Here is a 17288-nt window from a genome sequence, read left to right as displayed (position 1 = left end):
AGAAGAATTTCAGTGATCAGGTGAACACTCTCACTTCAAGGTATTTTTTTATTAAAAAAAATAAATAAAAAAAAAAGCATTTTTCACGAAGTGTCAAATGTATTGACATGTAAAATAAAGCTTTAGCTTGAATGCAAAAACATCAAAGATATGATGGCTGTTTGCAACCAATGACAAAGGCAGTTTCCAACGCACAACTGGTGGCCCAGTTCAATGCAATAATCAGAGTGCCAGTGTTCGCTGCTGACTGACTGAGCATTGTTGAACAAACGTAATGCCGTTTTCTTCAGCATCAATACACATCCTTCATTAGTGAAAAATATAATTTTCTCAAGTGAACAAAATGTGTCCTCTAAAACCCGAGCACACTTTATTGTGCCGAATTGAAGCAAAATAAGATACTTTGCATTTGTGACACTGATACGGTCGTCATTTATAAAGAAGGAACATTGAACACTGAAACCGTGTGCACTGAACCACCGTGTGTGGGGGAAACGATACTGTCCGCTCTCACAAAAATACCACAACCACACATGCTCTCTGGTGAAACCGGTAGACCCCTGAATTCATCTGGTTTCATCACCCCCCCCCCCCCTGTTTCTCTCTGTGTGTGAAGTTGAGTCATACTCTATATGCAGCCTCTTGGTGTGCACACTGTAGGAAGTGGGTGGCCCCCTGTCCTGTCAGTGCCGTCCTGCAAATAGTCCTTCAGTCACAGAGCGTGGAAATATGTGTGTGTGCTTGTGCGCACTTACACTTGCAACTGTGTGCATTTCTTTGCATGTGGGAAAAGCAAAGTAAGAGTAACACACACTTACAAGATAAACATATGAGAACAGTCAATTGGGATATAACCCCTTTATACCTTTATGTGGAAGGAAGAAAAAAAAAAAACAGCTGAAATGTACAGGAGACCTAAGCATTTAGAATGAGCAAAGTGAGTGACAGGGGAGAGCTCAAATATGGTGTAGCACTACTCTCTGCACTCCCCCTGTGTGAGAACGGGCTCAAGTCCTTTGTTCAAGGGAAGCTTATGCCATTCCCACAGATGAGGTGGTGTTTCTGGAGTCTGTAAAACCAGAGGGCTCTCGATTAGCGTTTTCAGGACTGGGACGTTCCACGGCCACGTCTGAAAAAGGGCCTGGCTGCAGCTCTTTCTTGAACGAGGCGGAGCCACAATGCAAGTGTACCGCAAGCACACATGCACAGACACATGGGTGGACCACTAAATAGCTGGAACTCCTATTTTTTAGCCTCACAATATTGAAAAACTGTTTCAAAGGGTTATTTCCCCCAGTGTTCCTTAAAATTAAAAAGACTTGTTTAAAAAAGTAGCATACAGTCAATGATGTTTATTTCCAACTCTCTGTTTACTTCACAGGGAGGCACAGTGGTTGCCTCACCGCAAGAATGTCCAGGGTTCAAATCCAGGCTGGGCCTTTCTGTGTGGAGTTCCGGTTTTCTCCCACGGTCCAAAGACGTGGAGGTAGGCTAATTGGAGACTCTGAATTGCCCGTAGGTATGTGTGAGTGAATGGTGATTGAATGGGGTGTGCCCTGTGACAGATTGATGTCCTGACCAGGGTGTATTCCTGCCTCTAATTTGGTAAATCTTTTCACTTCAGCCATGACATAACATTTTATAATTTCTCGAATGTACTGGTTAATAGGATTCTTGTTTAAAGTAAAAAATACAAAAGAATTCAACAAAAAAAAGCCTACGTTTCATTTTCATTTATTAGATTTATTTTTGGGAAGACAGCAGATGGCGCCATCACCACATCTTTCCTGGGTGGTCGTTCCTGATAACCTAGGGGCGTAACTATACAACTTGATGACAATACCATAGTGGTACTCTGAAAAACAATACAATTTCTCTGAATTTATAACAGTATGATACAATTAATGACTAATCACAATACGATGTCATTAGCTGCGATGTGAATGTGAACATTAGATTTGACAGATTCCCCCCCACCCCACTAACTCTCAAGAAATCACTGTAATAATAGTATACATTTCAATGTTAAGTGCCTTTAACTTCAGTGCCTCAATCTGCCTAAACAATGTTTGCGATACAAATTATACATATCACAATGATGCAGTTGCATTGTGACGTTTGCCTTGCGATGCATTGATGCACCGGTTTTATTACACATCCAACAATGTTGCATGATGGGTAGAATTTGCCTTGTTTTCCTTGATAACACTTTGACAGGTATAAAAGTAACAAATAATAAGGTGATTTTGGATATTCGCACTGTATTACTGAAGTGTATAACTGGTCTTTCCCCGTTTTATAAAATACATACGGACCAAAGAAGCCCTGAAGCGATAATTTCACAAATACCTGTAAACAATACAACATATACACATTTTAATAAATGAGCATTTTATTGAATTCATTTTACTGAATACCATGTTGAAAACCAACTCAGTAAAATGTTATGACACAATCCAATATAGATGATTTGAACAGTACACTACCAAAGCATGCATCCTACATACAGAAAACAACAGTGAGTGTCCCAAATCTAATTCTGTGGTTAAAAAGATAGAACTGCAAGTATTGCCTGAACATTCTGCATGTTCATGGCATCAATGGAAACGTGCCCCACTGAAGATCCCTTAAATGATTGTAGAAAATGGCTAAAATATAAATGAATACGGAAACTATTCCATAAAATGAAAGAACAAGTCCAGGCAGTAATAAGATTACTCCATAAAATACAGCGCTTAGCATTTCTTTAAATATTTTGCACAGCACCTCAAATATTACTATAGTACGACAATCTGTGCCTGCCTACATCTCCAAAGCTGTAGGAAAAAAAATCATAAAAATGTCACTCAAGTAATCCTGACAGATGACAGGAGTTCATAAATAATGAGTGGCTTCCTCCCCACATTTCCAATCAGTGCGAACAAAAAAAAAGAAAAAAGGTATTTCTGGGTAAAGCTACTTATATACTGAACAATGTACAGACTTCAACAACTGCAAAAGGTAAGCCACTGTGTAGTTTTATGCGACTTGACAGAGGAATTATTTTAACACCAAATGTTGACAGAAGCAGTGGAAATATGCATTTGAGCATAGTTGACATGCCAGTGAATATGCATCTTCAAACTTTAAAAAAAAAAAAAAAAAAAAAGCAAAAATAGGTGTCATTTTGGACACGTATGAAGGTGCCACATTCAGGAAAGAACCACGCTCAACATTTATAGCAACAGTTGAAGCTAAAAGCCTGTGTGGTGCTCTGAGCAGGGCAGCTGGCTCTCTACCCTCCACCCATACTGCCAGAGCCTTGATTTCCAGTGCTCTGCCACTTCCTACACTGTGTTTCCAGTTCTAGTAGAGCGCTCTCTGTTTTTTCCCCGTCTGAATAAAGTGAAAATACACAGAAGCACCAGCTGGCTGGCACACCATCAGTGGAATGCTGTTATGTGCCGATGGAAGCCTTACTGTATATACCCTAGTCTAATGATTGACAAGTTATGTACAAATTACTTAGAGACTGCCAATCACAGCATCTATTTCCATGCACTCTTTTAAAGAGTGCTGAATTGGACTGCAAAACCTCAAATCAGTGTACATCCTAAACAGAAGTGTATTGCACTCGTATTCCAGGCCCTTTGTTTAAAACATGGATCTACGGTAAGGTACTCCGCAGTTACATTCAGAAAAGAGCTGTGATCGGTGTCTTGGTTTAACAATACCTATTTATGCCTTCACAGACGGGTGAGGTCAGCAGGAGAGACCCTCTGCCACTGCTCAGAGCTGCCATTTTGTTTGACCGCGAGCGTGTGCGGTCCTTCTACCCCACCTTTCCTTCATCCTGCCACGTCGCATATTCTGCAGGTTTCAACCGACAAGATAAAACTGAAACGAGTAACAGACTGGCGCCCATTCCAGGGAACACTGGTACATTCCGGTACAGAAGGAATCTTTACCCAGGTGTCTTTAAAAATTAAAAAATTAAAAATGTGCGACGAACGAGGAGAGCGGGAATACATAGCTTGATCTATTTAGCACATTTAACAGAACACGAGTAGACAGACATTTTAATCCATGACGACATCCTGAGAGTCTTTAATCTTAGGTGAAGGCTGTTGAGCTCCAGTCTACGCAGCTGGACTGAAGCATATCTGGCGATGTTTATGGCCTTCAACAGCTTTCAGTGGCTCCTGCTGGGGAAGAACAACTTTTTATGGTCATTACCCACAACTTCTTATTTTTGAAATGCAGCAATAAAACACTGATTTGGTCTTTGCAAACATTGAGCACAAGCACTAAGAATGTGTTCCTCAGATGGGAGATGAGAAGTTGTACTGCAGGGGAAAGGAAGTAATAAATGCAGTGTTTGATGGGTAATGCATAACCTAAGTTATATGGGAAGGGTACAATAATTACTGTATGTCTGGTGACATAAACAGCATTCACGCTTCAGGCTTGAAATTATTCTTACTACCACTGCATACTAACAATTTCAGTCGTTTACTATTTCAGTAGTGCTGGATGACACAAACTTGTTCGCTGCAGTATATGAGGTAAAATGAGGATTTACCTTGTTACATCCGTTACGGGCTGTTGGGACCATTAGTAGTATCACCTAAAGAGTAAAAAGGGACAAGACAATTCTAAAAACCACTTTGCCATTTCCCTTCTGAAACCTGAAAAACTAGCATGAAAAAGTACAACTATTACACTAATAACTGCCAATTAATAGTAGTTCTGTCTTGCCATTTTGATGCAAACTCAGCATGAACAGTATAAAAAATGTTTTGAAATATTTGATCATATTTAAATTTACATTCATTTTTAAAATTACATTCTTTTTTGAATTTATACTGTTCCATTCCGTAAACTAAATGTCAACATGTATCAGTGGCAATCTGTTCTTGTGGAACACACCAAGTTCTTCGCAACCTTTCATCTCTATTGAAAATATACGATTAAATACAGGACTTACCATAGATTGGCTCAGCTTTGTCATCAATGGTATTATCCAGGGTTTCAGGAACAGTAAAACCATATTTGTTAGAAACAGTCATTTTCAGAATATACAGACCACCACCCCAGATTTGTTCAATTTTATTCCATCCAAAAAATGAATTTGTTCATGGCAATTTTTCCCCTTGCGATAAGTCCAGTTCTGAAACGTGTCGTGATTTACGGGAGAGCCATTTATGAGCACATGAAAAAGCCAAAGCTTATGGGGTGAAGGCACCAGGAGATGCACCATCGCTTCATCTGACAAAAGTAACACATATGATGCGTACAGGCTGCCCTGTCGTACAGTAAGTGTTGAGTCCTGCAGCCTGGCTGGTCCTTTCTGATACACATAGTGCATGTATGCACATGCACAGATTGTTTGATATATAGTTTGAAAAGGTTTAATATTAGCTAATCCTTTGACAGGTAGAAAAGTAACAAACAAATAATACAGTGTTTGAGGTGCAAGTTATCTTGCAAGGGAAGTCTACATATGGTGAAATAAACAGCATTCAGACAGAATTGTTTTTACTTGCTACTGCCACAGGCTAACGATGTCAGTCATTTACTACTTGAATAGAGCAGGATGACCCTGTGGTTCCTCGTTTGAAATATGAGAAGAGGATTTACCTTGTGATGTCTCATTAGCTCCATCTTGATTACCAGCAGCATTTTCTAAATAGAAACAGCATGAAAGGTACACTAACTAGTACACTAATAACTGCCAATTCATAGTAGTTCTGTCTTGCCATTTTGATGCAAACTGAGCATGAACAGTATAAAAAATGTTTTGAAATATTTGATCATATTTAAATTTACATTCATTTTTTAAATTACATTCTTTTTTGAATTTACACTGTTTCATTCCGTAAACTAAATGTCAACATGTATCAGTGGCAATCTGTTCTTGTGGAACACACCAAGTTCTTCAGAACTTTTCATCTCTATTGGAAATATACGATTAAATACAGGACTTACCATAGATTGGCTCAGCTTTGTCATCAATGGTATTATCCAGGGTTTCAGGAACAGTAAAACCATATTTGTTAGAAACAGTCATTTTCAGAATATACAGACCACCACCCCAGATTTGTTCATTTTTATTCCATCCAAAAAATGAATTTGTTCATGGCAATTTTTCCCCTTGCGATAAGTCCAGTTCTGAAACGCGTCGTTGTGATTTACGGGAGAGCCATTTATGAGCACATGAAAAAGCCAAAGCTTCTGGGGCGAAGGCACCAGGAGATGCACCATCACTTCATCTGACAAAACCAACACACATGATGCGTACAGGCTGCCCTGTTGTACAGTATGGGGCGACATGGCTCAGGAGGTAAGAGCGATTGTCTGGCAGTCGGAGGGTTGCCGGTTCAAACCCCGGCCTGGGCGTGTCAAATTGTCCTTGAGCAAGACACCTAACCCCTAACTGCTCTGGCGAATGAGAGGCATCAATTGTAAAGCGCTTTGGATAAAAGCGCTATATAAATGCAGTCCATTTACCATTTACAGTAAGTGTTGAGTCCTGCAGCCTGGCTGGTCCTTTCTGATACACATAGTGCATGTATGCACATGCACAGATTGTTTGATATATAGTTTGAAAAGGTTTAATATTAGCTAATCCTTTGACAGGTAGAAAAGTAACAAACAAATAATACAGTGTTTGAGGTGCAAGTTATCTTGCAAGGGAAGTCTACATATGGTGAAATTAACTATTAGCTAATCCTTTGACAGGTAGAAAAGTAACAAACAAATAATACAGTGTTTGAGGTGCAAGTTATCTTGCAAGGGAAGTCTACATATGGTGAAATAAACAGCATTCAGACAGAATTGTTTTTACTTGCTACCGCCACAGGCTAACGATGTCAGTCATTTACTACTTGAATAGAGCAGGATGACACTGTGGTTCCTCGTTTGAAATATGAGAAGAGGATTTACCTTCTGATGTCTCATTAGCTCCATCTTGATTACCAGCAGCATTTTCTAAATAGAAACAGCATGAAAGGTACACTAACTAGTACACTAATAACTGCCAATTCATAGTAGTTCTGTCTTGCCATTTTGATGCAAACTCAGCATGAACAGTATAAAAAATGTTTTGAAATATTTGATCATATTTAAATTTACATTCATTTTTTAAATTGCATTCTTTTTTGAATTTACACTGTTCCATTCCGTAAACTAAATGTCAACATGTATCAGTGGCAATCTGTTCTTGTGGAAGACAAAGTTCTTCACAACTTTTCATCTCTATTGGAAATATACGATTAAATACAGGACTTACCATAGATTGGCTCAGCTTTGTCATCAATGGTATTATCCAGGGTTTCAGGAACAGTAAAACCATATTTGTTAGAAACAGTCATTTTCAGAATATACAGACCACCACCCCAGATTTGTTCAATTTTATTCCATCCAAAAAATGAATTTGTTCGTGGCAATTTTTCCCCTTGCGATAAGTCCAGTTCTGAAACCTGTCGCTGTGATTTACGGGAGAGCCATTTATGAGCACATGAAAAAGCCAAAGCTTCTGGGGTGAAGGCACCAGGAGATGCACCATCACTTCATCTGACAAAACCAACACATATGATGCGTACAGGCTGCCCTGTCATACAGTAAGTGTTGAGCCCTGCAGCCTGGCTGGTCCTTTCTGATACACATAGTGCATGTATGCACATGCACAGATTGTTTGATATATAGTTTGAAAAGGTTTAATATTAGCTAATCCTTTGACAGGTAGAAAAGTAACAAACAAATAATACGGTGTTTGAGGTGCAAGTTATCTGGAAAGGGAAGTCTATGTATGGTGAAATAAACAGCATTCAGACAGAATTGTTTTTACTTGCTACTGCCACAGGCTAACGATGTCAGTCATTTACTACTTGAATAGAGCAGGATGACACTGTGGTTCCTCGTTTGAAATATGAGAAGAGGATTTACCTTCTGATGTCTCATTAGCTCCATCTTGATTACCAGCAGCATATTCTAAATAGAAACAGCATGAAAGGTACACTAACTAGTACACTAATAACTGCCAATTCATAGTAGTTCTGTCTTGCCATTTTTATGCAAACTCAGCATGAACAGTATAAAAAATGTTTTGAAATATTTGATCATTTTTAAATTTACATTCATTTTTTAAATTACATTCTTTTTTGAATTTATACTGTTCCATTCCGTAAACTAAATGTCAACATGTATCAGTGGCAATCTGTTCTTGTGGAACACAAAGTTCTTCACAACTTTTCATCTCTATTGGAAATATACGATTAAATACAGGATTTACCATAGATTGGCTCAGCTTTGTCATCAATGGTATTATCCAGGGTTTCAGGAACAGTAAAACCATATTTGTTAGAAACAGTCATTTTCAGAAAATACAGACCACCACCCCAGATTTGTTCATTTTTATTCCATCCAAAAAATGAATTTGTTCATGGCAATTTTTCCCCTTGCGATAAGTCCAGTTCTGAAATGTGTCGTTGTGATTTACGGGAGAGCCATTTATGAGCACATGAAAAAGCCAAAGCTTCTGGGGCGAAGGCACCAGGAGATGCACCATCACTTCATCTGACAAAACCAACACACATGATGTGTACAGGCTGCCCTGTCGTACAGTGAGTGTTGAGCCCTGCAGCCTGGCTGGTCCTTTCTGATACACATAGTGCATGTAGGGTAGAATTAGCCTTGCGATCGATGTGGAATATCTCAAAATAGTTTTGAAAAGGATTCATATTAACTAATCCTTTGACAGGTAGAAAAGTGACAAATAGATAATACAGTGTTTGAGGTGCAAGTTATCTTGCAAGGGAAGTCTATGTATGGTGAAATAAACAGCATTCAGACAATTTTTTTTACTTGCTACCGCTACAGGCTAACGATGTCAGTCATTTACTACTTGAATAGAGCAGGATGACACTGTGGTTCCTTGTTCTAAATATATGAGTAAAAACAGGACTTACTTTGTGATGTATCTTTAGCTCCAACTTCTTTAGCAGCAGCAGCATTTCCTAAATAGTAAATGGGTCATGAGAAAACGACTAGCATGAAAGGTGCAACTTGTACGCTAGTAACTGCCAATTCATAGTTCTTCTGTCCTTTTTTGCCATGTTGGGGTAAACTCAACATACAGTCACATGCAGTTTTTAATAAAGTAAAAGTCATTTTTAGAAAATACAGCTCACCACTCCACATTTTTTTGTCATTCTATAAAATAAAAAAATATGCTTTGTACATATGACATCTTATGAAACCCATAAAATTCCATCAGAATGGAAGGAAGGAAACCATCCTTTAGTTAATGTGCCCCTGATGTGTTTCCACAGCTTTATATTATTCTTCTTTTAAATTATATATTCTATTTATCAGTACATAAATCTAGGATGCATCACCCAGTCACAGCATTGTCTGTTGAGCATTACCTCTCGTCCCACGGCGAGTCTGCACGAATTCTGCAGAAAAACAATAAAGTTAATTACAGACAAAATTTCTGCATGATCATTTTATAAAATGTATGCTCGTGACCCAAATGTTTTTTTTTTCCTCATTTAAGTTTGACCTTTCATTTTACTAATACAGTGAAGTAAAGATAAAAATGCCTCACAATCTCTTTCTTTCCCCACAGAAAATTAGTTTGTGCCCAGCATACAATAGTCACAGGGCACAATGGACCTGCCAGGCCAGTGTTTCAAACTAGCAGGATATTGCATCATTTTGAAAAGGCCCTTCATGAAATACGTAGAGCATCTTCATTTTATGAACACATTTTGCTGTAGAGTGAACAATGTTCCAAAACAGAAAAATCTACGCAAAGAGAGACTTAAGAACTAGCCTAAGTGGCACTGTGTACAAGGTCTTTCTCTCCAGAGTAAGTACACTTTGCAATTTTGCTTCTTCATCAGTTTGTCAATACTGAATGCCTGATTAATATAATAAAAATATAATAGTCGTAACTAATTCATTGTATCAAAGAAAAAGAGACCATGTAAGAAAACAGTCTTGGCGAAATGTCACAGTCTATTTTCACATCGCGCCAGCGATAAGAGAACCTTGTGATGCCCAGTACTCAGCAAAAGAACACCTGGATCAGACATTCTAATATATCTTCTGACAACACACATTACCTCCACTGTATATGTTTGTTTTTTGGGGAGAAAATACTTACCCATCAGTTGTTTTCTAAATAGGAATGCAATTACCCCGATGATGATGATTATGAGAAATGGCAAACCAACAATAAGTCCAATTGGAGGTTCTAAATACAAAATAAATTATACGCCACAATTAATTTTATGAATACAACTCTGAGTTGTAAACAGTGTTATGGATACAATTCACATTAACTGTAAATGATTGCTTAATCACAACGATTGATATTAACAAAACAAATTATATTAAATCTGTATAAATGCATATAAACAAATCCCATTGTCCTGCACCACCTTTATGGCTGCACATATGTATTACTGCACAGCATAACTCTCTAAAGGTAAAATGTTGGAAAAATAGCACTTTACTCCATCTGCTTACCTGGGTCAAATGCGACGATTTGGTCACTCACAGCAAAGCTCACAGGGTTGCTGCAGTTACATATGTAAGCTTTTCCAACCTTGTCATCAGTCTTCTCAAGTTTCATGGTTCCATCGGACTGCCGCAATTCTTCTTCACCATTTCTCCAAGCACACTGAACTTTAACGGTGGCAGTATTCTCACAGGACAATACGCACGTGGATTCATTGCATTTCACCTTAGTGATTGGTTTGGAAACAGGATCTGTTGATCAAGCAAAGAACAGCTGTATCATAGATAATCTAAGCGACTGTCTACACTCCATTACCTTTCATAGCGCTAATCTATAGAAGGCTGCCGATCTGAGCATGTGAATATTCAGTGTATGACTACTGCATTCATCAATGGAAAGAAATACTAGTCTGTCTGAATGCTTGATTCAATGAGTTTGTTAAATATGATTACGATGACGATACAGGGGTACAGAAGAGACAGCTTTACTTACCGAGTACCGTCAGCTTCCATTTTATTGTAGCTTGAATGCCATTTACATCGGATGAATAAACTCCATTAAACGTTGAATTTAATTTTGTGATCCTCATTTCTCCTGTTTTTGTGTCCAGAGATGTGGAACCTTTGAACTGGCGATAAGCGTCAGTTTGCCCGGCCTCCCACTCGATTGCTTTGTCATCCCCATGTTTCCAAACGATGCGGGTGAGTGAGCCAGACAACGAGCCGGGGGATAATGTGATTTCTCCTCCATACTTTCCATATACTTCATCATCTAAGGAAGGGGTTGTGTACATGTCATGCAAAAGCATTTCTGTTACAGGACATGTGTGTACGTTTGTAGCACTTTCTTGTATTTAAAGGTGAAGCGCCTCACTTAAACAGCAAGGATGGAAACAAGCAGCATCAAACTTTACGTGGCAAATCTTAACACAGGATGCCATTACAACACTTTTCCTCATTGTGTGCGCAGAATTGTCATTGCATACACAAACTAATTCACTTAAGCACAGAGATTAATTAATAGGCCAACTATTAAGATTCCAATAAATGATGTGTGGGAATTGCCTCAAGTAATTATATTTTTACAATCAAACCTGACTCCTGTACATTTATAGTACAACTCACCTGCTGCTAGAATCGATGATGCCAAAACATTTAACAAGAAAACGACAAGTTTACTGGTAGGCATCGCTGTTCTGTCCGTACTGTCTACTGATGTTCTTGTAGGAAGATTTTGAGACTCCCCATGATTGAGATGACGTCACATGTTAAAGTTAGGGTATTCCCATCAATGTTGATCAAACTGTTTCCTCCAAACTCTCGATGCTGCATGATAAAAATATATCACATGTATAACTATACACTAATATAATCAATATGTAATCCAATAAACCTATATCAGTAGTTGCAGCTAAGCTTATGGAAACGCAAGAAACCACAGTATCCACTGTAGAAAAAAGCAAACGCAGAAGGCTTAATAAAAAAACCATACTTACTCAGCAGAAAACTAACACAACGTTATTTCCAAGTAAAAATGCTAGAAGGCGAATATTTTTCCAAAACTAACACAATGCTATTGAAGTACTAGAAAACTAACATTTTTACAGTGACCCTTATGTAAACTGAATATATATATAGAAAAGTACAGGAGGCTATAAATCCTGTAACTTGTATGCTTAAAGAAACATTACAGAATGAAGACTAAGATTTGTTTAAGGGAAAGTTGGGGTAACATTCCACAATAACATTAGCATCTAAAGAACAGAAAATCATTGTGGTGCCAAAAAGGTCAGGCCGACCCAAGAGCAGGAAATAAAAATCATTGTGGTGCCAAGAAGACCAGATGGCTGGTATTTTTAGAAATGTGTTAAGGGGAGTTGTGGGGTACATTTGTGTATAAAATGTATGTGAAACTGACAATCGAGGTTCAATTATGCAGAGTTGATCCGGCTTTGTGCACCTGTGCAATAAAGTCTAACTTTTCTGAAGAGCTTGCTGTGGTGTCTTTTCCCTCGTGAAGTAGTTTTCTACAAATTAATGATTGGACTTTGAATTCTGTCGGTTCCTAGACACGACATTCTTATCGATAAAATAATCCAAGTCGCTAGCCGTAGCAACTGCTTGTCCTCCCAACCAATTTCTTCTCAAAAACGAAACTAACCAACCCGCTAATCTGTAGATGGCTGCCGATCTGAGCATGTGAATATTCAGTGTATGACTACTGCATTCATCAATGGAAAGAAATACTAGTCTGACTGAATACTTGATTCAATGAGTTTATGTTAAATATGATTACGATGACGATACAGGGGTACAGAAGAGACAGCTTTACTTACCGAGTACCGTCAGCTTCCATTTTTTTGTAGCTTGAATGCCATTTACATCGGATGAATAAACTCCATTAAATCTTGAATCTAATTTTGTGATCCTCATTTCTCCTGTTCTTGTGTCCAGAAATGTGGAACCTTTGAACTGGTGATAAGCATCAGTTATCCCGCCCTCGATTGCTTTGTCATCCCCATGTTTCCAAACGATGCGTTCGAGTGGGCCAGACAATGAGCCGGGGGATAATGTGATTTCTCCTCCACGCTTTCCATATACTTCATCACCTAAGGAAGGGGTTGTGTACACGTCATGCAAAAGCATTGCTGTTACAGGACATGTGTGTGTACGTTTGTAGCACTTTCTTGTATTTAAAGGTGAAGCGCCTCACTTAAACAGCAAGGATGGAAACAAGCAGCATCGAACTTTACCTGGCAAATCTTAACACACAGGATGCCATTACAACACTTTTCCTCATTGTGTGCGCAGAATTGGGGCAGACACATTGGTATGCTGAAATGACAAACAGATGTAGGCTAGCACTTTTCATTAATGAAAGATCAATCACTTTGTCAAAGGTATTAAATCTGTTATAGCCTATTATTTATTTCGTGTACATAGCAAACTGTTATGCCACAGTCAGGTAAGATATAATAGCCTACAAATACAACCAACTTTCTGAGCCTCTTTCTCCAAGCCAAGAAGATGACCGTACTACGTTGTAGCTCAGAAGTTAAGGCATGCGAAGATTTATGTAGGCTAGACCTTAACCTTTAATGATAATTCGTTAAATGGGACAACAATTTTCATAGCTTTCCATTTGCCCAGTTACTGCTATATTTCCGCATATGCTGCCTTGTCTGACAAAAGGGAGTTGCCCCTTTGTAGTCAAAGCTATCGTCGGTCTAAGTTAGCCTTGCTCGCTACATGGTTATAGCTAACCGCATTACTTCAAATTCGGCCGTATATAGTTTTAAATTCTACAATAACGTGCGATCCCGCACACACATAACGTACACGTGCCATTTGTCGCTAGTGGTTGTTTAGGCCTAGATATTTTCAAGAACAGGCCCGAACACTGAACATTATCCTTATGTGACCGTTGATTTCCGTAGCTGACTCCTGTACATTTATAGTACAACTCACATGCTGCTAGAATCGATGATGCCAAAACATTTAACAAGAAAACGACAAGTTTACTGGTAGACATCGCTGTTCTGTCCGTACTGTCTACGGATGTTCTTATCGATAAAATAATCGATAAGTCTGAAACTACTTTTCGTCGACGTCTACTGCTTTGTTAGTCTAATTGTGAAACAAAAGGTAATGTAAATGGGGGTTAGCGATATCGTAAAAATAAAACACACTTAAAACGACAAATTGTAAAAGTTGCAGTTATTTTCCCATGTAAATAAAAGTACATGGGGCATGCCCCCGCCAAGGCGTAACTTGGCGGGATGGCATACCTGCCATCCCAATAAAGCACTATTCGTAGCCGCTATTTCCAAAGTCCATGGGTCGTAGACATGCGCGTTATGTGGAGGTGCAAGTCCTGTAACGCCGAAGTAGGAAGCAAGGCTCATTTGCAGTTCAGCAACAGCTTTAGAACATAATATCCTCAGCGGAACGAGTAGGCCTATAACATAATTTAGCTAGCTAGTATCATTATCGTAATAAATGTTAAACAACATAAACACGTTTAAAGAAAAAAAGGGGGTTGAGGGAGAGGGCCTCATCACTACTCTTAAAATATTTCAGAGCGTACCATTAGATTTAAGTTTTTTTGTATTATTTCTTTTGATCATATTACCATAAATACGCCGTTATCTTTTAAATAAAGAGAAGGATGGTTGAATTTGTACATATTTAGCTCCATGTATAAAATGTGTTGCCATAATCAGAATTTGATTAGTCTATTTAAAAATACATGCGTGTCCTTCACTCCAAAATATAAATTTTCCCTAGTAATATGTTCCTCATCGCCTTGATCTTAAGCTAGTCTGAAATACTGTCGCAGAAAGCCTGGGGCTATAACCAAAATACAATTTAAAAAAAATGAATATTGGTGTTAATGTCGCTTTATACCTTATATGGGGGAAACGATATGTTAAGTAAGTAAGTAAATAAGTTACGCTTTCCACCGCAATATTTCAACAAAATCAATCCACCGGTGTGTTAGCAATTTAGACCAACAATCGCACTTGATCACAAGAAAAACGGCCCAACCAAACCACACCTCAACAAAATGTTTCCGGATACCGCATTCACGCGATTTTCTCATGGCACTTGAGGACGATGCAGAAGTCGGCTACTCAATTTAACAACGAAAACTAGCCTACTGAGCAATTACGAAACAATTTCAAAACATTTCCTGATGTTGTGGGAGTGAATGGTTTTTGAAGTCAGTGGCAACCGCAGGAAGAGAAACGATGAGTAGGCCTAACGCGGTTGATTTGTCAGCCCATGGCATAGAGTTGGTTGTGCAGTGAAAATGAGAGTCCGCCAGGAAGGGGCGAAGGAGGAAAACAGGTGTGTGAAATGTGCTGTTCAGAAAGCATGTTAGACATACAACAACCAAACTTTACCAGCCAACCGACTGAATTCCATTGTCATGAAATAAACTGCAAATTGATTTTATTTAGTTCTTACTGTAATTAGCCTACTAGCCTTGGGAGTTGAAACGTTAGCCATGTTTTATTGACTGAAACTCATGTAGGCTACAGTCTTATTTGTTGTGTTTTAACTTTAAGCCAATAGTTCTTTGTTTTCAGAAAATGTAACATGGGCAGTACAATATTTCCAGATGTTTCAATGGTACAGTTTGCTTATGTCTCTCACTAGAACTGATTAAATAGGATTTTTCAATTTTACCGCCAAGCATTCCTTTAATGGATGGCAAATTTCGTCGCTTTTAAATAAAGACCGTTTACGTTTGAAACGTTTCTGATTGCAGTTATCCCAGTGAAATAAATAAATTAATTAATTCATGAAAATTATTGAGGGACTGATGACTGCTGTCAAATAGTATTTCAGGTTTCTGATTTGCCCTTGTTCAGTACGTTTGTCTCCACAGCAGGCCTGCACTCTAGATAGCACTGCATGTCTCTGTCTGCACAAGGGTGGATATGACCCTGTTTGAGTGACACAGCAGGTCCACATGAACATGAGAGCCCGTGTTTCTCTTACCAGAGCAACCTGTAGGAGTGTAGCTTCAGTATGAATTTTTTTTTTTTTTAAATCACAGATTAGTAGCAATTAGATTTAGTGATTTAGAGTAACAGTATTAACCCTGCAGATGGTGTTATGGAACAGTGAGTATTGCAGAGAGTACAGTAACAGTATTAACCCTGCTGATGGTGTAATGGAATAGTGAGTATTGCTGAGTACCGTAACAGAGTGATAGTATTAACCCTGCAGATGGTGTAATGGAACAGTCTGTGCTTTGTGGATTAGGATGAACGGAAGCATGCAGGCATGTGACTCAGCATCCTGACAGACTTGCTCCTGCAGGAAAGAGGTGGGAGGAGTGCGTTCATGTAAGTAGGAGTCTCAGCTGAGGGACTTTCTCGGGTGTGATGATTTGATCCAATGAATACAGTGCAGATGTTGTGTGTATGTGCAGCACATTTATTTATGTTTGTTTGTAAAAGGCTGTGATTAGATTAGATGGATGTGACTTGAATCAAAATGTATACATTATTGAAGCTGCTGGGACTTTTTGAACAGCAAAAAAAAAAAAAAAGAATTAATCCCAAAAACTTGCCAAACAATGTCTGGAAGGTCCTGCATGAAGTTTGAAACATTGTATCATCTTTCCAGCTTTTTAGCAGTGTTATCTGAAAGTGTCCATAGAAGAATTTCAGTGATCAGGTGAACACTCTCACTTCAAGGTATTTTTTTATTTAAAAAAAAAAAAAAAAAAAGCATTTTTCACGAAGTGTCAAATGTATTGACATGTAAAATAAAGCTTTAGCTTGAATGCAAAAACATCAAAGATATGATGGCTGTTTGCAACCAATGACAAAGGCAGTTTCCAACGCACAACTGGTGGCCCAGTTCAATGCAATAATCAGAGTGCCAGTGTTCGCTGCTGACTGACTGAGCATTGTTGAACAAACGTAATGCCGTTTTCTTCAGCATCAATACACATCCTTCATTAGTGAAAAATATAATTTTCCCAAGTGAACAAAATGTGTCCTCTAAAACCCGAGCACACTTTATTGTGCCGAATTGAAGCAAAATAAGATACTTTGCATTTGTGACACTGATACGGTCGTCATTTATAAAGAAGGAACATCCACACTGAAACCGTGTGCACTGAACCACTGTGTGTGGGGGAAACGATACCGTCCGCTCTCACAAAAATACCACAACCACACATGCTCTCTGGTGAAACCGGTAGACCCCTGAATTCATCTGGTTTCATCACCCCCCCCCCCCCCCCCCCCCCCCCGTTTCTC

The 17288-nt window shown here is 38.7% G+C and overlaps 1 protein-coding gene across 23 annotated transcripts in view; it reads right to left on the bottom strand.

Annotated features, from left to right (window-relative positions):
- Positions 1 to 17288, bottom strand: part of LOC118213757 — a 116589-nt gene that overhangs the window by 13738 nt on the left and 85563 nt on the right. For 2 of the 23 annotated variants that reach the window (XM_035392875.1, XM_035392877.1), the window contains exons 18-25: positions 7927 to 7971; positions 7271 to 7285; positions 6925 to 6969; positions 5968 to 6018; positions 5620 to 5664; positions 4967 to 4981; positions 4562 to 4606; positions 1719 to 4184 (exon numbers count right to left, since the gene is read on the bottom strand). The exons of 1 other annotated variant lie outside the window; for it this stretch is intronic. In XM_035392875.1, the coding sequence (XP_035248766.1) occupies positions 4575 to 4606; positions 4967 to 4981; positions 5620 to 5664; positions 5968 to 6018; positions 6925 to 6969; positions 7271 to 7285; positions 7927 to 7971 (248 nt within the window). In that variant the 3' untranslated portion in view covers positions 1719 to 4184; positions 4562 to 4574. Of the gene's footprint in view, positions 1 to 1718; positions 4185 to 4561; positions 4607 to 4966; positions 4982 to 5619; positions 5665 to 5967; positions 6019 to 6924; positions 6970 to 7270; positions 7322 to 7926; positions 7972 to 8272; positions 8288 to 10515; positions 10759 to 17288 lie in introns of those variants that run through there. 20 more of the 23 variants (XM_035392880.1, XM_035392882.1, XM_035392883.1 and 17 more) reach the window with 14 other exon arrangements.

This window comes from Anguilla anguilla, chromosome 15 (assembly GCF_013347855.1).
Source record: "Anguilla anguilla isolate fAngAng1 chromosome 15, fAngAng1.pri, whole genome shotgun sequence".
NCBI classification, from domain to species: Eukaryota; Metazoa; Chordata; class Actinopteri; order Anguilliformes; family Anguillidae; genus Anguilla; species Anguilla anguilla.
Note: the sequence above shows the minus strand (reverse complement) of the source record. Positions and strands in the feature narration are given on the sequence as shown.